General features: G+C 44.1%; 1 protein-coding gene across 1 annotated transcript in view; it reads left to right on the top strand.

Annotated features, from left to right (window-relative positions):
- The window catches only part of RNF213 (ring finger protein 213), a 486493-nt gene that overhangs the window by 128213 nt on the left and 337828 nt on the right, over window positions 1-20452 (top strand). The window contains exon 9 of the mRNA XM_075344370.1: window positions 1548-1807. Within this exon, the coding sequence (XP_075200485.1) occupies window positions 1548-1807 (260 nt within the window). The remainder of the gene's footprint in view (window positions 1-1547; window positions 1808-20452) is intronic.

Below are 20452 nucleotides of genomic sequence, written 5' to 3'. Positions count from 1 at the left end.
TAGTCGCTGGTCAGCATAAGGGATCGCAAGCTTCCAAATCCACCCTGGCGCGGTGGATCAAGGAACCAATTCTTCACACATACCGTTCTGCTGGGCTTCCGATTCCATCTGGACTGAAGGCCCATTCTACCAGAGCCGTGGGTGCGTCCTGGGCATTGCGGCATCAGGCTACGGCTCAGCAGGTGTGCCAGGCGGCTACCTGGTCGAGTCTGCACACGTTTACCAAACACTATCAAGTGCATACCTACGCTTCGGCAGATGCCAGCCTAGGTAGACAGGTCCTTCAGGCGGCGGTGGCCCACCTGTAGGAAAGGGCTGTCTGACAGCCCGTTCATGTGGTATCTTTTTACCCACCCAGGGACTGCTTTTGGACGTCCCACTGTCTGGGTCTCCCAATTAGGAGCGAAAAAGAAGGGAATTTTGTTTACTTACCGTAAATTCCTTTTCTTCTAGCTCCAATTGGGAGACCCAGCACCCGCCCTATTTGTTCTTAGGGTTTCGTTTTTCGGGTGCACATGTTGTTCATGTTGTTTCTTAAGTTCTCCGATCTTGTTATCGGATTGAATTTGTTTTTGAAACTGTTATTGGCTTTCCTCCTTCTTGCTTTGGTACTAAAACTGAGGAATCCGTACTCCTACGGGAGGGTGTATAGCCAGAAGGGGAGGGGCCTTACACTTTTAAGTGTAGTTCTTTGTGCGGCCTCCAGAGGCAGTAGCTATACACCCACTGTCTGGGTCTCCCAATTGGAGCTAGAAGAAAAGGAATTTACGGTAAGTAAACAAAATTCCCTTCACTTGATATACTCCAGACCTTGGAAAATAACCATTGCCTTTGGAGAGACTAACGAGGATCCTGAAGAATGTATCTCGATCCCGTTCATATGGAGGTAATATCGTCAATATCTATTTAAAGGGAATCTCACCAGATTTGTGCTACTTAATCTGAGAGCAGCATAACATAGGGTCAGAGATACTGATTCCAGCGATGTCACTTACTAGGCTGCTTAGTGTAGTTTTGATAATCTACTGCTGATTAAACAGTGATTTTATCATTACATGACTACTTGTCGTGCTGCCAGGTAGTCCAGCATATTCATAAGCTCTGTATAACTGCTAGATCTGCAGCAGAGAAACATTGATTTTATCAAAATGACAGCAAACAGCTCAGTAAGTGACACATCGCTGGAATCAGAGTCTCTGTCTCTACATTATGCTGCTCTCAGATGGGGAGCAAAAACCTGGTGACAGATTCCCTTTTAAGAATCATTTAAAAGGAATAAGTAGAAGTTATATATAGTACACAGATTGATTTGGGAAGCCACTAATCTCCGTCTGTGCCGGATATGTTCTGCTGGATCAGCTCATGTCAGAAGCTGTTTTTCGAGATTAATTTGACCCCCATTAGTGGGATCCACATCGGCTTTAAATTATGCCCTCTCCTGTTGATATGCCACAGATATATGAAATAGGAATAACCCTTTAAGTAATATTTTATTTCTAAAATAAATACTTGATTTGATGATACTGATAATGATTTTTGTCACGTAGGTGCAATATTTGATGAATATTTTGCTCAATAAAATCTGTGACCCTTTCATCAATAAAAATCTGCAGCAGGGAACTGATGTGAATCTGGACAGATTAACTGCAGGAATCATTTGCCTCTGGATTGTTCTGACATTTTCCGTTCCTGTTAGTAAAGAGCATTTAGCAAATATCTGCTGCGTTCTGTGCTTGGATGAAAAGCCGAGAGAAAAGTTGATTTCTGAACTTCAGAGTGCAAAGACTCTGTTTAGCAACTTTCCAGGGTAAGTTTTTCTAATATCTCTAATGGATTAGTAATTAACTATTTTTGGTAATGTTCCCATGATGAGCATTTGTTGAGTTTTTGATGTTGCAGATTTTCTGCAACATTTCCACACCTAATAGCTAATTTAGATTACTTGAGTTTTTTCATTGCATTTTTCACTTCATTTTGTTACATGCCTTAAGGCTATGTGATCACACTACAGAAAATTTCTGCACCTAAAAACTTCACCTAGTAGCTGAAAAATCGTTTTTAGGTGCGTGTTTTTTTTTTTTTTATTGTATTCAATGGCAATACACAGGTTAAAAACGCACAATGAATTGACATGCTGCTTCTTTTTTCTGCACCCAAGATTGCAAGGAAAAAAGAAGCAACGTGCGCACAGCACTTCTGAATTATCATAGATTTTGCTGGGGAAGGAAAGACCTGCAGTTTTGGGCAACAAACTGCACCAAAAATCATGGCAAAAAGCACAGCATGCGCACAGGGCCTCATTTGGTTTCTCATATTTTAAATAATATCACACATGACAATATGTCGGCCGCACAATACAAACCCTATGATAACATATGAATGGCCACTGACACAATACAAATTATTAGTATTAATAATAATAAAAATGTCTCACAGCACAGATCCATCAAATATAATAATTCTAATGAAGTCAAAGGTACCCCATTTAGGCATATTGGTCACAATACTCAAAATAGACAAGATGTTGATTACAAAAGAATTGTATAGCATAAATTACAAAGTCTTCACCTAATTGTCTCAATGATTGTGGTAGAACAGGTGTTTTAGTGTCTCTTCATCCCGTTCGTTGACCTGATCTGGCAGGGGGGCTCGTCATTCCCTTCTCCTATCGACGGCCCTGTGACGTGATCGCAGGGAGTCGACGTGACATCATAACAGCCAGAGGCTCAGCTGATGACCCCTGTGTCTGTCATTATGATCCTCTTTTGAACATCGGCTGCCAGCTGGCATTCATAGGAGATTGTGATTTCTGCTGTACAGACAGCACTGCTTTGTACAGCACAAACGATCAGACAATCGCTGCTTCAAGTCCCCTAAGAGGAGTAGTCAATACAGTTAAAAGTGTAAAAAAAAAAATTAAAAATATGAAAAATATAAAAGTTCAAATCACCCCCCCCTTTTGCCCCATTGAAAATAAAACAAAAAAAATACACATAGTTGTTATCGCCGCTGCTCACGTCCTTTGAATGTTTGTGATGCGTCCAAAGGCAGAGAGAGTGAAGACAGCGCTGATTTGCTGCAGGGATCTCATGACATAATGGCATATGATCCCCTTGAGTGGCAGTGCTGACACCTCTGGAACAGCATTGGAAGTGAGTATAAAGGTATGTTCTTTCTGCACCTAAAACTACAACTCTTTCAGCTGCTGAAAAAAACACATTTTTGTAGTGTTTAACTTTAACTTTTTTTTTTTTTTTTTTTATTTTATGCCTTTTGATAGAAAAAATGCTGAAAAAACGCAGAAACAATTGACAAGTATATTGCTTGGTGTAGATTTTTTTCTGCACCAAAATCTGCAAAGTAAAAAAAATCTGCAATGTGTGCACAGCACTTCAGGATTCTCATAGACTTTGCAGGGATGCATTTTCCCTTGCAGATTGATTAAACTCTGCATGAAAAAAACGCATCAAAAAACGCAGCGTGTGCACACAGCCTCAGTGTTTTTATTTTACAACTAGCTGTACAACCCGGCTTCGCCCGGGTTAATAACTGCTGTTAACAAAATAGAATGTATTAGCAAAAATGTATTCTGCACACAAAAACCACAAAACAAATAGAAATGTAATTATTAAAAGGCAAAAACTAAGCTAATAGAAGCATTTCACAACATATATTTCAACACCACAGATATTCCACACAGATTTAAATAAATTGGCCAAGTAATGTGCTCCGTCTGTCTCTTTCCCCGTCTGCCTCTTTCCCCGTCTGCCTCTTTCCCCGTCTGCCTCTTTCCCCGTCTGCCTCTTTCCCCGTCTGCCTCTTTCCCCGTCTGCCTCTTTCCCCGTCTGCCTCTTTCCCCGTCTGCCTCTTTCCCCGTCTGCCTCTTTCCCCGTCTGCCTCTTTCCCCGTCTGCCTCTTTCCCCGTCTGCCTCTTTCCCCGTCTGCCTCTTTCCCCGTCTGCCTCTTTCCCCGTCTGCCTCTTTCCCCGTCTGCCTCTTTCCCCGTCTGCCTCTTTCCCCGTCTGCCTCTTTCCCCGTCTGCCTCTTTCCCCGTCTGCCTCTTTCCCCGTCTGCCTCTTTCCCCGTCTGCCTCTTTCCCCGTCTGCCTCTTTCCCCGTCTGCCTCTTTCCCCGTCTGCCTCTTTCCCCGTCTGCCTCTTTCCCCGTCTGCCTCTTTCCCCGTCTGCCTGTCTCTGTCTCTCAGTTTCTTTTCCCATCTGTCTCTTCCCAGGTCTGTCTCTTTCCCCGTCTGTCCCTTCCCAGGTCTGTCTCTTTCCCCGTCTGTCCCCCTGTCTTTGTCTGTGTCTTTTCCTGTCTGTCTCTTTCCCTGTCTGCCGGTCTTTGTCTGTCTTTCCCCGTCTGTCTCTATCAAGGTTTGTGTCTTTCCCCATCTATCTTTGTCTCTCTTGCTGTCTCCTCCTTCCCTGTCTGCCTGTCTCTGTCCCTGTCTGCATGTCTGTTTGTCTCTATATATCCGTCTCCCCACCGACATCTTATTAACTCACATATAAGCTTATACTATGAATGTCTTTTGTTCCTATAGCAACCACTCACAGATTCTACTTATAACCTGTAGTTCCAGGCTCCATTTACTTTAATGAAGGCATGTTTTTTGGAGAGTAACTGTAAAGCGCGGGGTTAAATTTTCCTGTCAAAACATAGTCTACGACGTTCCCTGGGTCACATGAGGTGTCTGTGCAAAATTTTGTGATTGTAAATGCGACGGTGCGGATACACTTTTCGTTTTACTTTTTCTCCATTATGTAGATAGGGGCAAAATTGATTGGTAAATTGGAACGTGTGGGGTTAAAATTTCACCTCACAACATGGCCTATGACGCTGTCGAGGTCCAGACGTGTGAGTGCAAAATTTTGTGGCTGTAGCTGCGACGGTGCAGATGTCAATCTCGGACACGCACGCACATATATATATATATATATTTATTTATTTATTACACCCACACATTCAGCTTTATTTATTAGATAGAGAAACACAGGCATGGTGAAGGGCTTTTCCTAGTAGTGGATAACCCAATTAAGCCCCATATGCCATGTGTTTGCAGAGACCATTACAGATCATTTTGTATGCAAGGCACCAAAAATAAATTTAGCCTTTCTTTGACCCTGCATATACCAGACATTTAAATGCACATTTGTGATTGGCATGTTTACTATAATTTATGGCAATTTTTTACTTTTAGTACATTTTTGCACCATGCTAGTCTGCACCTTTTTCGTTCAGCCATTTTGTTTAAATGTGATGAAAGAGGGAAATGGCAAAATTAATAAATCTCGCTCAAAAATGCTGTCAAATTTTGCACATTTTTTAAACAATACATTTTTTATTAAGTTTTCAAGTAATCAATACACAGTGAAAAGAGACAGCAGGAATATACTACTGAGTCACTTACAAAATATCAATCAAAGCAGTATAGTATGAATTTGGTTCAGTAAGCAATAGCGATAACAATCAGACTAAACATTTTACAGAGAATTCCTGGCACTGATAAATCCTCTAAACAGTTGGAAAATTATAGTAAAGCTTATGTTCGGACGGATCACCCACCTAGACCTCCTAACGTGGGAGTCTCTTACATATGGAAAATGAAAAAAGAAAAACGTGGGCGAAGAAAGAAAGCGAATAGAACATAAGACTAGAGAAGGGGGGAGAAACAGATCATTGCATGTTATTTCAGGATGTGACGGTAGAGGGGAGAAGAGAGAAAGGCCTACCAATGAAACCATAATAGAAAATAACTCCGGCATACTCCAAAGAATTATGTTCAAACAAATATCTTTTTATTGTTGTATAGTCCGTAGTGAAAATGGTATTTTACAGACAGTATCTCAGAACGTTTTCGGCAAGCTATGCCTTTCTCAAAGAACTGTCAGTAGAAACTAATGAAGGGCACAAGGAAAGCAATTAAAGCTAATACCAATGTGTATGATCCATAGAAGACTGCCTGAAACTTTAAATATAGGTCTCATAACATGTATATCGATGTTAAAGAGGGGGGGACGGGTGGTCAGCGATGATAATGACTATTTTTACTGACTCTATCATAGGAAACATAAAACTTATATCTCACAGGTCTATGTCCGCGTTTCCGTAGACAAACTGCTCTAAGCTATAAGAAAGAGGAACCTTTGTGTATATATGTATATATATATGTATACACTCACTACAGTCCACAATGAAAGAGGGAAAATGTTACATCCCTTTGGTGAAAACCTAATGTGTATGAGGTGAGTCACACAGGCTGCAATTCGCAATGAGCACGGGAAAGAGGACACAAACTCCTGGAATGAAAGCCTGTGATAAGGACGCTCATTGGGCAGGTGACTGCTGTTTTTTTTTTTTTCCCCCCAATGAAACAATGTCTTGGCGACAAAATCCGCTTCCTGCTGGGAATGAGCGATCAGGGTCTCCATACGGTGTGTCAGAGAGACCTCTGTGAACTACTCCTCCAGGGAAGGGGGCTCCAAGGATCTCCAGTGCCAGGGGATCACCATTTTTGCGGCCTGCAGCAAATGTCTCAGAAGTGATTTTGTTTATATTTAGATTTGGACATTGGGAACATGTAAAGCAAAATTGCTTCCGGGGATGGGGGGACTGAAATCCCTGTTACCTCAAGAACCACCCTGAGAACCCCTCCCCAGAAAGCGTTCAAGGTTGGACAGGACCACCATATGTGTGACATCGTTCCCAACTCCGCACCACAACGCCAGCATGTGTCCGGGACTTCCGGAAACCATTTATTGAGTGTAACAGGGACTCTCTACCATCTAGATATTATCTTATAACTGGTCTTTTGGGATTTAGATGCTATTACGGATCTATTAGAAAGGGAGAAACATTTGTCCCATTGGGTTTTCGTGAAGTTTTTGTGGAGTTCTGATTCCCAAGCTTTACAGTATGGTGGAAGGGAGAAGGTCTTTTTCAAAAAGTTATTTGTATATAACCGAGGTCGCATGTGGGATAATCGGCTGTATAAGGCATAGTGTCAGCGTCCCTCTATCAGGAATTGATGCAAAGAAATGCGGAAGCTGAGTATATTCGAATTCTTGGCGTGGAGTGGGGGTTGTGTCTCCCAGGATTGTGCTGAGTGGCAAGAGTACCCCATTTGGGGCCACATGGCATAGACGTAGAGGGCGGGATTTGGAGCTGCCCAGAAAAGTCGATGAAGTATAGCCCGGGCCAAACTTAGGATTTCCTGAGATGGGAAACAAAGGACTATTCAAGTCCAATAACTCTCTTTTTATGGAGGGACACTCAGGGATTTCAGTGTGTGGGCAATTGTATAGAAAATGTCTGGGCTATTCGGAAATGGGGAGGAGCGTAGCCACGGCAGGACCCAGACCGGGATCGGACACATTTATTGCAATGCGTACCCATAGCTTCGACGAGTAGTTATGAACCAAGTCCAATACACGAGCAAGTGCTGCAGCTAGATAATATCGACGACAATCTGGCAAGCCCATCCCACCCACCTCCTTTGGACGCATTAGTGTTTCCCAACGAAGTCTCTGGTGCTTTGACGCCCAGACGAAGAACCTAAATTGCCGCAGTAGTCCCACCCAGAAATAAGCTGGAATGTATGAGGGAATTGTGTGCAAAAGATACAATAACCTGGGAAGGATAATCATTTTCAATATATTGATGCGCCCAAACCAGGAAAAACTCGTTGGCTCCCATGTGGTTAAGTTGATTTCAAGTCTGGAAAGAAATGTCTGGAAGTTCAAGGAAAATAATTTGGAGATATCAGAGGGTTGGCGAATGCCTAAGTAAGTAATCACATTTCCTGAAGGCCATTTAAATGGATATTGTTTCATCAAGCCGTTTACCGTATCTCTAGGGAGGGATACATTAAGAGCCTCAGATTTGTCGACATTAATCTTGAAATTGGACCAATTACCAAAACGCTCCAGTAGGGATAACAAATTAGGGAGGGAGACAAGTGGATTAGTTATATAGATTAACAGGTCATCCGCAAAGGCTGAGCATTTGTACTCCTTACCGGCTAACTTAACACCTCGGATATGTGGGTTATTACGGATTGAGGATGGTAGATGTTCTATAATTAGTATGTATAAAAGGGGAGAGAGTGGGCAACCCTGGCGGGTACCATTGTGGATGGAGAAGGGGTCTGATAACGAACCATTAATCTTTAGTCTAGCTGATGGTGACTTATACAGTTGAGAGTATTTTAGCTGAGAAGGAAGGACCAAGACCAATATGTGTGTGTTTGGGAGAGAGATGACCATGAAATTCTATCAAAAGCCTTCTCGGCGTCTAGGGATAAAATCATAAGGGGTATTTTGCGCATCTTTGCGTGATTAATAATGTCTATAGTTTTAAGGGTGTTGTCCCGCGCTTCTCTGCCTGTTACAAACCCACCTGGTCAGGGTGAACTAGAGATGGGAGCAATGGACTCAGCCTGTTTGCTATAAGTTTTGCAAACATTTTTAGATCAACATTAAGTAGGGAGATTGGTCGGTAACTCTTGCAAACATGTGGGTCCTTTCCCGGTTTAGGGATCACGGTAACATGTGCAGTTGTGGAATGTGAGGGGAACAGGCAGATATCAGAAATAGAATTAAATGCTACCAGCATCAGTGGGGCCAGGAGGTCAGTGAATGTTTTATAAAATCTCCCAGTGAATCCGTCCGGGCCCCGGACTCTTGTTGCCTGGGAGTTCTGTTATTACCCCCAACAGTTCTGCGGGCCCAAAAGGGGCCTCAATTCAGATGTCAATTCTGGCCTCAGGGGATGGAAAGAAGATGTGATAGTTTGAGGGGAGCTCGCCGGGGTGGGGAGGTTATATAGTTTTGAGTAATATGATCGGAAAGTTTCCGATATCTCGGCGGTAGTGTGGCTCATAGAATCATTGGAGCTTTTGATACATGGAATAAAATTTTGGGTGCACTGTGAGCATAATACTCTGGCAAGCATCCTCCCGGATTTGTTACCAAATTCATAAAAACAGCTGCGCCCGACCTGGAGGAAACGCTTATAGGATTCCTCTAGTAATTTACCTAGTCTCGCTTTAAGGAGATCTCTTAATGTTTCCGTGGAGAGAGCATTTTTATGAGCCGATTCTAGTTTGATGATATTTTGAAGGGCGGAACTCGGGGTAATGGCTTTCTCTTTTTTCAGACGAGAGCCGTGTTTAATAAAAACACCTCTTAAAACACACTTGAGGGCTTCCCATTTAAAGATAGGGGCAGTCGTGTCGGAGGAGTGGTCGAAAAGGAAATGCTGTATGGAGTTTTGGATATCAGACAAACACGTAGGGTCGGAAAGCAGGCTCTCATTCAGGCGCCATGGTCGTACCACTTTAGAGAGGGAGGGAATCATAAGTGAGCAGTAGATCGGGGCGTGGTCAGATCACAGGATGCTACCAATAGACGTAGAGGACACCCAAGGGAGAGCGGAGTGTTGGACCATGATGTAATCAATCCTACTATAGGAGTCGTGCGGGTTAGAATAAAAAGTATAATCTCTAACGGCGGGGTGTTGTAGCCTCCAAGCGTCACATAGCTGTAATCTAAGTAGGCCTGTCTTAGTGTATTTGATGGTTCTGTATGATAAATGTGATAATTTTTATTTATTTATTTGTTTTTTGAATTGTCCAAAACAGGGTCCAAGGTAAGGTTGAAATCTGCACATAAAATTACCGTGCCCTGGACCAATTAGGGAGGAGACATCCACCAGGTTTGATATAAATTTGGGCTGGTCCTGGTTTAGGGCGTAAGCATTTAAGGCTATGTGCGCACTTACCGGATTTTGCCGCGGATTTTCCGCGGATTTGCTGCATGTTTCGCTGCAGAAAATGTTCATAACATCTCTGCAGTGAATCACCAGCAAATCCTATGGAGAAAAAAAATCCTGTGCGCACTGGGCGGAATTTGACAGCTGCATGTTTTGCTGCGGGAATCCCGCAGCAAAAACAAGTGCATGTCACTTCTTTTCCGCACATCGCTGCGGGATTTCACTCCATTGACTCAATGTTTATCATGAAATCCCGCAGGGAATAACGCAGGCAGCAAATTCTGTGCGGTTCACTGCGTTTTCCTGCGTTATTCCCTGCGGTATTTCGCGGTTTACCTCCGGTAATGTGCATCGCCTGTCTGCGGTTTTGCAGGGAAGTGATGTCATTACAGGAAGAGGAAGCCGTGCAGAGTAAACACACACACATCACAGACACAGAACACATAGACACAGACACATAGAACACACATAGAAAGAAAACGGAAATATAGAAAAAAAAGAACGTGGGCTCCGCTGTATATTTACCGTCCAGCCGAGGTAAGCACACAGCGGCGGCCCGGTATTCTCAGGCTGGGGAGGGAGAGGGGTAGGGTTAATGTCCCCCGCCTCACTCCCCCTCCGGCAGCCGAGAATATCAGCCGCAGCTGCCCCGGCACTGTCGCATGCATTATGCGGCACTACCGGAGTGTCCTCGGCTCTTCTTGCCACCGTGTAGCAGTGGTGGCAAGGTAATACAAGGGGTTAATGGTGATGGGGGACCACCGCCATTAACCCCAGGCTTGATCATGGCAGCGTCTATGTGACAGCTGACATGATCAACCCGTAAGTAAAGTGAAAAAAAACACAGACACCGAAAAATCCTTTATTTTAAATAAAACCAACAAGCCTCGTTCACCATTTTATTAACCCCTCCCAAACAAAGCTCCGGCGTAATCCACCGCTCCGACGTCCTGCGCTGCTTCCATCCAGCCGCGACTGTCACAGACACAGCGCTGAATGAAAGCAGCAGACAGCAGAGGTAATTACCGGTCATTTCCCACGGCCGGTAATGTGAACTCACTGCCGACCGTGGGAAATACAGCGATCTGTCCTCTATCTATCCCTCTATCTATCTGTCTGTCTATCTATCTATCCCTCTATCTATTCTTCTGTCTATCTACTATCAGAATTAAATGTATTTTTTTTTTTTTCTTCAATGTGCTTTATTGCATTGAATGCAATAAAGCACATCCCAACCCGCACGCGGCAAAACCGCGGCAATACCGCGAACAATACCGCGGTAAAACCGCAGCAAACCGCGGCAAACCGCATGCGGTTTTCGGGTGCGGTTTCCCGCGGTTTTTTACCGCGGGTGCGGTAATCTTTGAGAGCATGCGGAATTTACGCAAGGAAATTTCATTTCCCAGTGCGCACAGAGCCTAAGAATGTAAATATATGGCCTTCGATGGACAAGTACAGGACGATATATCTAGTATCCCTATCCACCGTACACCGAACGATTTGATGGGGAAGGGACTTGTGAATGGCAATGGCCACCCCCTTAGACTTGTTGCTAGGGTTATTGGCAAAGTGCCAACTAGTGTAGAGTTTGTTTGATGGTAGGTGCGTGGTTATCTTGGAAGTGGGTTTCTTGAAAACAAATTATATGTACCTTTTGGCGATGGAAGTGTTGCAGGATTTGTGCCCTTTTTTCCGGGGTGTTCAGGCCTTTGGCATTGAAGGATGCTATTCTCAATTCTGTCATTCGATCTGAGAGACGATATAGTTTCAGTGTATGTAGAGATTCGTGCAATGAAGGGGAAAAAGTAAAAAATAGATTAAAGCAGAAAAAAAAAGGGGGTGAAAACCACTTGACTCAGAGAGAGTCAAGAGTCAGAGGTATAGCCTCTGTACAAAAATCTAAGGAGGTACGAACGTAGAACAGGAGCTTGTACATCCTTGATAGGCAGGACAGAGGCTCACACCCTATGTGGGGCGAAGTCTGGCTTAGCAAGAAGCAAGGTAGCAATGGAGCTTGCATAACACTGAAAACATTTCCATTTTATAACATAATATAACGTCCACCGGCTAATTAGGATAGATTGTAATCTGTGGGCTAAAGGAAACTATTAATATATTCATATAGAACCTAACATACTCAATTTGAGAAATGAAAAGGCAATATGTAACAGACCAATTATTACCCATTACTTATTATGGATCCGAAGTACACAAAGGAGGAATCACCTCCACATTACTTGTTGTTATATCGGGGTCAGCATTTTACTCCCTCCGTCTCCCTTCAGTCAACCCCTCCGGTCAATCTGAACTGGCGGACGACCAGGGTCAACGCCTAGCACCAAAGGAGCGACACCACAATTCAGTAATGCGAGGTAATTAAGGCGTGGTGCGGCGTCTAGCAGTCGGATATTTTTTTCCACCTCCCCTCAGCCGTTCTCTAGGAGGGAGGCCTAAAGGGGGACGATCCAAGGACCTGGGAGGCCTCCCGACCAAGCCCACGCCAGTCTCCACCACCGCCTCCCAGTCAGGCAACTGGATGTTGGGTAGATCTAGACTTGACAAGAAGCCCGACAAGTCCTTAGGAGATCGTATTGTATATGCCTGGGAGCCTTTTCTAACCGTTAGGGAGAAAGGGAACTCCCAACGGAAGGGTATCTCTTTTTCTCATAGGAGGTAAAGTAAAGGCTTGAGAGCAGTTCTCTGGGCTAATGTGTAGTGAGATAAGTCCGGCATAATCCGAATAGGTTGGCCCTGATAGGAGAGAGATTGTTTCTTTCGTGCCGCTTGTAGAATAAACTATTTGAGCTGGAAGAAATGAATCCGGCAGATTATATCTCTTGAGGGTTATTCGGGTCCTGTGGCTCTATCGGCTCTGTCTATTTCAATGAAACTCGCGGGCGACGTAACAGGCCATTAAAGATTAGAAGTAAGTGTAGGTAGGATATCCATGTTAGAGATGGATTCTGGTAAGCCCCTGATTCGCAAGTTATTCCTCCTATTTTTATTTTCAAGATCATCCAGATTTGATTGGAGATTTTGTATTTGGGAGGAGTGACGGGTAATGGTTTCCACCAGCGATTTGGATAGTTTTGGCCGAGGAGTCCCGAGACAAGGTCAGGGATTCCACCTTTGATGAATGTTCTGTAAGATCAGATCGGAACTGAGCAATCTCTTGCTTGCATTCTGAGACAAACTGAGATGTCAAATTGGTTATATCTTTCTTGGTAGGGATGGATTGTAGTAGTAGACGGAGGTCTGCTAAAGTGGCCGGTCTGTTTTCATCTAAGCACGCTTGGCTGTACATCTCGCCACCATCAGAGCCTTGGTAGTCAAATCTGGTGTGAGCGGAGGTGGCATCGGCTGAAAAAGTGGGGGCACTGTTGTGACCAGAAGCCGCTGTGGTTGCCCTGGTCTCCCACCTGGGTGAAGATACCTGCCTCTTATTCTCTACTTCACCTTCCCATCGGGGGGAGGTAGACAGCCACGAAGATCCCATCGGGATGAGGAGTCGACTGGGTGTATACAAGAGGGGTCAGACCATTGCCCCCTGGTCTCGGGCGCAGAGGACAGGACTTCAGGGCATATGGTCGTCCTGCCAGGCAGACACAATAAAGATGGGTCACCAGATGGACTCAGAGCAGAGAGGGAGGGTGATCCCCCCTCCCAGACCACCACCCACATGCGATTCTCTCTGCCGATCATCAGGCGAAGTCACTTATGGGGGGCCTGTCCCTCCCCCGCGGCACTCCACGTAACTGTACATCCCCCATCAAGGATGCAGGTGAGGCAGGTACATTCTGGGCCGTCACCTGCAGGCAATCCCTCGCAGCATGGGAGGGAGAAGCGCCGCCATCCTCTCTCCCCCCGCGGCTCACCTCGCCCAGATTCGTGGCGTCCTGCAGTTCCTCCGTATCCTTCTGCGCACGTAGGGAGTCCCGGTCATGTCGAGGCAGAGCAGGCTTCTGAGATTCCTCCAGCAGTCTTCGGAGAGGTACTCCCTCCAGCGGCGGCGCGAACGCTGGCGCGCCCGACACACAGCTTGCCACGTGGGGGGCCGCCATCCTGGGACGCCGCAGCCCCGCCGACCCTAGTCTGCTCGGGCCGCCGCGGAGACACTTGCCGATTGGAAGGGGTCCGAGGCTCTACATCAGACTGGTGCTGCAGGGGATCCTGTCGGCCAGTTCCAGAAGCCGAGGATTCCGTCGTCTGCCGGACACATGGTAAGTCCAATAATGACGGTACTGGCCGGAGGTTCTCGCTGAGTGAGGCCTGGACGGGTTAGGAGCGAAGCAATGTCTCCATTAGTGGTCGGGGGTTGAGATGAAGCTCGGGCTCTGGTTTTCCGGGTTGATTTGCCCATATTGCTGGATGGAAGCCAGTGGAGTTTGGAAGTGTAGCAGGAGCTCCAAGCTAAGCAGCCTCACACCATCATGGTCAGCCATGTTCTCTAAATTTTGCACCTTTTTTATGCCATAAGTGTATAAATTTCACATTGACGCTGACCAGGCAGTTCAGTTTACTTCTAAGATTTGTGAGCACTGTTTACTAAATCTCAAGATAAACCTTTTCTCAGTTTGCTATCCTCTAGTCTTAAAGGGAACCTGTCACTTGTAAAAATGCTGTTAACCTGCAGATGGGGTTAATCTGAAAGCTAATGGCGTTTAAAACCTGCCTGGCGCCTATACATCAAACCCTGATGCCAGGAGGAAAATAACTTTAATCCTCCTGGCAGCATTCAGGTTTCGCCGATGGCACGGGTTCAGTCACTACTCTGTGTATGGAGAGCAGCAGCTGTAACTACACCCCCCACACTGACTGACAGCTTCCGCTAATGCTGAGTGGCTGTCAGTCAGTACAGGGGCGTTTACTGCTGTTGCTCTCCATACACAGAGCGGTTACTAAATTTATCATTCCCTTGACTGAAACCTGAATGCTTCCAGGAGGATTAAAGTTCTTCTCCTCCCGGCAGCAAAGTTTAATGTGCTGGCACCAGGCAGGATTCGAACGCGATTAACTTTAAGATTAACCCCATATCTGCAGGTTAATAGTGTTTTTACCTGTGACAGGTTCTCTTTAATACAGTTGCGAAATGCAAAGGATGAATACGATTTTGAGAAAATTCCTATAGAGGTAAGGTAGTTGTGGAAATCTGTGAAAAAACATCCATTTTTTTTTTTTTACCCATCTGTATATTTCAAGGAAAGATGGGTATAACAGAGGGTACTGTAAGCAGATCTTACTACTGAGGGTATCTGGCATTCTCATCTCGGCCACTGCGCACCCTTTGTACGGTGGCTCTGCTCTTCGGTTGTTCAGAAATGTCAGTGAATATTAAAATAATTAAAAAAATTGGCTGCACACTAAAATATAATATAGTCCAGCAGAAGATGACATTAATATAGCTGTTAGATCAATATGGTCCACTTTCTCTACCTTGAAACACTTATATATTGATCTTAGAATAGCTGTCTTTATGACATAATGTGAATGTCTGTAATAGTTTTCCTTGTATTTCGGAGTGGAGTGACTGTGACAGGATCAGATGAGCGCCCCAGTTGCTATATGCAGCCTATCACCCATCTGGAATATAGATAGTTTCCTAACTTTCCAAAAATGCCATGGCAACCTAAATGCATCGGACTCTAGCCATTGCCCATATTGTCTAAGCATTATCAGGGCCTAGATGCTTCCCACAACACTGTCATTCTGAGCAGTTAAGTTAATTTATGATCTTGCTTGTTACTTGTTCTGACTTCTGTATGACCACCTCTTTACTTCATCAAGGTTATCAGCCAAGAAATTCCCGTGGAAAAGATAATTCTTTCCACCAGAAAGAACTAGACTGTGCTCTGTAGTTTATGTGAAATGTACACATCCCCAAAAGCCATTGATGCAGCTAAACAGTACAATAACGTACAGAATCTACGGAGGAAGCACTCTGACAGTGTCCCTTCAAAACGTCTCTTGTCAATAAGTTGTCATGGCAACCAAGATTTAATGAATGCTCTTGTGTCATCTAAATTGGCATTTCTGCTGAGCCCAGTGAAAGCTGCTGCATTCACATGCACTGTAGTCATGATTAGAGATGAGCGGACCCATTGAGTTCTGTTCGGCAGGTTCAGCTGGACCTGGACTTGATCTGAACCCCAGTGGAAGTCACTAATTGGGCAGTTCATGTCTTCGCCCTCATGCAGACAGCCATTAACAGGTCACTTCCGGGGGCAAATGGGCAGGGTTTCTCAATTTTTATTTTTTTTTTTTGGTTTTGATTGGTGCACACTACATCTGATCACGCTGTTGCCTCCAGTGCAAGCCGATCAAACAATGCAAGTGGCTCACACTGGACTGAGCTCCGAGCGTACCCGAGCACAGCGATGCTAGTGGTGACAAGTGGTGTTCATGCGTAAAGTACCCGAACTCTGTTATTTTGTAAACCTTGTGTTTGGTATGAGCACTGAACCTCAGGTTCGCTCGTCTCCGGTCATGATGTCACTAATGCAGCTTATCAATAAGGACCAGAGCAGCAGCAGAGATGCAGCGCTGGACCTGGGCAGGGTGATGATTGGTGTAATTTTTATTTTCCGTGTCTGCAGCTCTATAATATAATCCTTTTTTTTTTTTTTTTTTACGGACAGCCTCTTTATTTTTCCAACATAGAATGTCCAAGTTCATCCTAGATCAGATGCAGTTGCATGGAGCAGGCTCTGGAACCAGCAACCGCCCTTCTGTAACAGAAGCGATCAGAGCTAGCTCTGATTACTTTCGGTTTAACCACTCAAATACTTTTGGTGCCATGATGGTGGTGTGTCCATTAGTGAGGAGCAAGTACTAACATGCTTGGGTGCTCTGTACTTGTAACGAGCAGTTGGGTGCTCAGATGGTCGTGACTCGAGTACTCAAGTATAATGAAAGTCAATGGGGAACTCTTAACATTTTTCCAGAACATTTCTCTGAAAAATTCTCGAGCGCCACACCGACTTCCATTATACTCTAATACTCGAGATGCGACCATCCGAGCACCTAACTGCTCATAATGAGACCCGAGCATGGTAGTGCTCGCTGCTCACTAGTGTCCATCTCTCCACCACAATGTGAACTTAGGGAGTTGATGAGTTTTTCTTTTTATTTACATCTCTTTAAAAATCTTCACACAAAGACAAACAAGAATACATATACAGTGAAAATTTAAAAAGGGTGTCTGGATCACTATACTTTAGACACTTGAGGGATGGAAGGTATGGGGAAAAATGCACGCCTCCTTTTGAAAAATCAATAATACTCGAGGGGAACCAATCAATTAGAAATGTCCTTATTATTACCCTCACAAGGACTATCCCTACCTGTCAATGGAGTACATCCTTATTTATACGATGCCCCCATTCCTCGGCGGCTTGCCCTTGTGTGTCCCTTCTCTCTCCCTCTCAATCAATACAAAAACAAGTCTCTATAGTGATGAAGACCACCTAAATCTCCGGCACCCAGTGCATCTAGTACATATACAGTGACATTAGTACCTATTATGGACTATCCCTCCGTCTCATTCCTGCCTGGCCAATGGAGCACACCCTTATTTTTCGAGTGCCCCCACTCCTCGGCGGCTCGCCCTAAATTTGGCCCTTACAATCCTAGTTGAGGGAATAACATACGGTCATGGAAAAATTCAACAATGAGATTTATTTACTTATGCTAATGTTCTTTCCAAAAATCTTAAAGGTGCCTAGAGAATATTCAATGTCTTATATCATAATTTTAAAGGTCTAATCTCTACAAATGAAAAAGACCACCTAACTCTCTGGCACCCAGTGCATATAAATACGTACAATTTGTACCCAGTGTGAACTTTCCCTCCGTCTCTCTCCTTCCTGGCCAATGGAGCACACCCTTAGTTTTTCGGTGCCCCCACTCCTCGGCGGCTAGCCCTGAGTTTGGCCCTCACAGTCCTAATTGAAATAATGCCAAATGGTCATTAGAAATTTCCATTATATTCAGCAATGAGATAAATCACTTATCTGGGGATCTCCAAGGTGCCTAGAGAATATTCAATTTCTTATGTCATGATTCCTTTTAAGGTCTGATCTCAACGCGTTTCACTCCATACATATCACTGACGGAGCTCATCAGGAGATTTTTCCTTTTCAAGTTGGCCTAATAGCCTTAGATGTTGCAGCCTCCAGACATCAAATGGTATCATACCTTAAAAGGAATCATGACATAAGAAATTGAATATTCTCTAGGCACCTTGGAGATCCCCAGATAAGTGATTTATCTCATTGGTGAATATAATGGAAATTTCTAATGACCATTTGGCATTATTTCAATTAGGACTGTGAGGGCCAAACTCAGGGCTAGTCGCCGAGGAGTGGGGGCACCGAAAAACTAAGGGTGTGCTCCATTGGCCAGGAAGGAGAGAGACGGAGGGAAAGTTCACACTGGGTACAAATTGTACGTATTTATATGCACTGGGTGCCAGAGAGTTAGGTGGTCTTTTTCATTTGTAGAGATTAGACCTTTAAAATTATGATATAAGACATTGAATATTCTCTAGGCACCTTTGAGATTTTTGGAAAGAACATTAGCATAAGTAAATAAATCTCATTGTTGAATTTTTCCATGACCGTATGTTATTCCCTCAACTAGGATTGTAAGGGCCAAATTTAGGGCGAGCCGCCGAGGAGTGGGGGCACCCGAAAAATAAGGGTGTGCTCCATTGGCCAGGCAGGAATGAGACTGAGGGATAGTCCATAATAGGTACTAATGTCACTGTATATGTACTAGATGCACTGGGTGCCGGAGACTTAGGTGGTCTTCATCACTATAGAGACTTGTTTTTGTATTGATTGAGAGGGAGAGAGAAGGGACACACAAGGGCAAGCCGCCGAGGAATGGGGGCATCGTATAAATAAGGATGTACTCCATTGACAGGTAGGGATAGTCCTTGTGAGGGTAATAATAAGGACATTTCTAATTGATTGGTTCCCCTCGAGTATTATTGATTTTTCAAAAGGAGGCGTGCATTTTTCCCCATACCTTCCATCCCTCAAGTGTCTAAAGTATAGTGATCCAGACACCCTTTTTAAATTTTCACTGTATATGTATTCTTGTTTGTCTTTGTGTGAAGATTTTTAAAGAGATGTAAATAAAAAGAAAAATTTTAAGAAAATTTTTTAATATAAATTGAAAAAGCAGGTTAAATCTGACATAATAGCTGAGTTTGGTACCCGCTAAAGATATTCTTTTTCTGAGAATTTGTTTGGGAGTTGATGAGTTGCCATCCCAGTGGAGTGCTTACTGCAGTTCCTCGTCGTTGCCATTTTTGTACTTCTCTGAAGCTTAGCCTATTGCTGGACTTCATTGGAGATTGGGATTTTTACTTTATACCGAAATACAAAACTATTGCTATGTATTGAACAATAATGAAATTATCCCAAATTCATGTTACCTAGGAGACTAAGTAAATAATTAAAAAATATTTTTTTAATAGTTTTAAATATTAAGACACCAAAGAAAGTTCCAATCTCCCTTTCTTAATTTGAAAATAAGGATCTTGATGATTATTTATTATTATTTATTATTATAGCACCATTTATTCCATGGCGCTTTACAAGTGAAAGAGGGTATACGTACAACAATCATTAACAGTACAAAACAGACTGGTACAGGAGGAGAGAGGACCCTGCCCGCGAGGGCTCACAGTCTACAGGGAATGGGTGATGGTACAATAGGTGAGGACAGAGCTGGTTGCGCAGTGGTGTGCTGGACTGAGGGTTATTGTAGGTTGTAGGCTTGTTGGAAGACATGAGTCTTGAAGCTTTCCACGGTAGGGGAGAGTCTGATATGCTGAGGTAGAGCGTTCCAGAGTATGGGGGAGGCACGGGAGAAATCTTGTACGCGATTGTGGGAAGAGGAGATAAGAGAGGAGTAGAGAAGGAGATCTTGTGAGGATCTGAGGTTGCGTTCAGGTAGGTACCGGGAGACTAGGTCACAGATGTAGGCAGGAGACAGGTTGTGGATGGCTTTGTATGTCATGGTTAATGTTTTGAATTGGAGTCGTTGGGCGATGGGAAGCCAGTGAAGGGAGGCTGGGGAGTATCAAGGGGAGAGGTGGATTAAGCGGGCCGCAGAGTTTAGGATAGATTGGAGCGGTGCAAGAGTGTTGGAAGGGAGGCCAGAGAGCAGGAGGTTGCAGTAGTCGACGCGGGAGATGATGAGGGCATGCACTGTTTTTGCTGATTCTTAGTTAAGGAAAGCACATTTTGAAAGAAATCATTTCATTCTCGCCATTGATTAAGCAGCCGTCCTTGAAAATACAATATTTATTAAATCTTAAAATAAATGACGTAAAGAAAAAATAAATTTAAACACCACAATTCCGGTGACAACTTCTCACTTATAATAAAGTTTTATTTCTATAGTGCCAACATATTCCGCAGCGCTTTACAAGTCAGAGGGGACATGTACAGACAATTTGATACAATACAAGAAAACAAAAATCAAGGTACCAGGAGGAGTGAGGCCCCTGCTCGTAAGCTTACAGTCTATGAGGGAATAGGGGAGGCTCAAAAGGTGAATGGGGGAGAAAAGCTTGTTATATATGGTCTAGCCATCTATTTAATAGGGTATTCAAAAGCAGCTGCATGAACCAGACATTGGCCAGAATTTATACAGGTACAGGGAACAAGAATT

This window comes from Anomaloglossus baeobatrachus, chromosome 4, assembly GCF_048569485.1.
Source record: "Anomaloglossus baeobatrachus isolate aAnoBae1 chromosome 4, aAnoBae1.hap1, whole genome shotgun sequence".
Taxonomy (NCBI): Eukaryota; Metazoa; Chordata; class Amphibia; order Anura; family Aromobatidae; genus Anomaloglossus; species Anomaloglossus baeobatrachus.
Note: the sequence above shows the minus strand (reverse complement) of the source record. Positions and strands in the feature narration are given on the sequence as shown.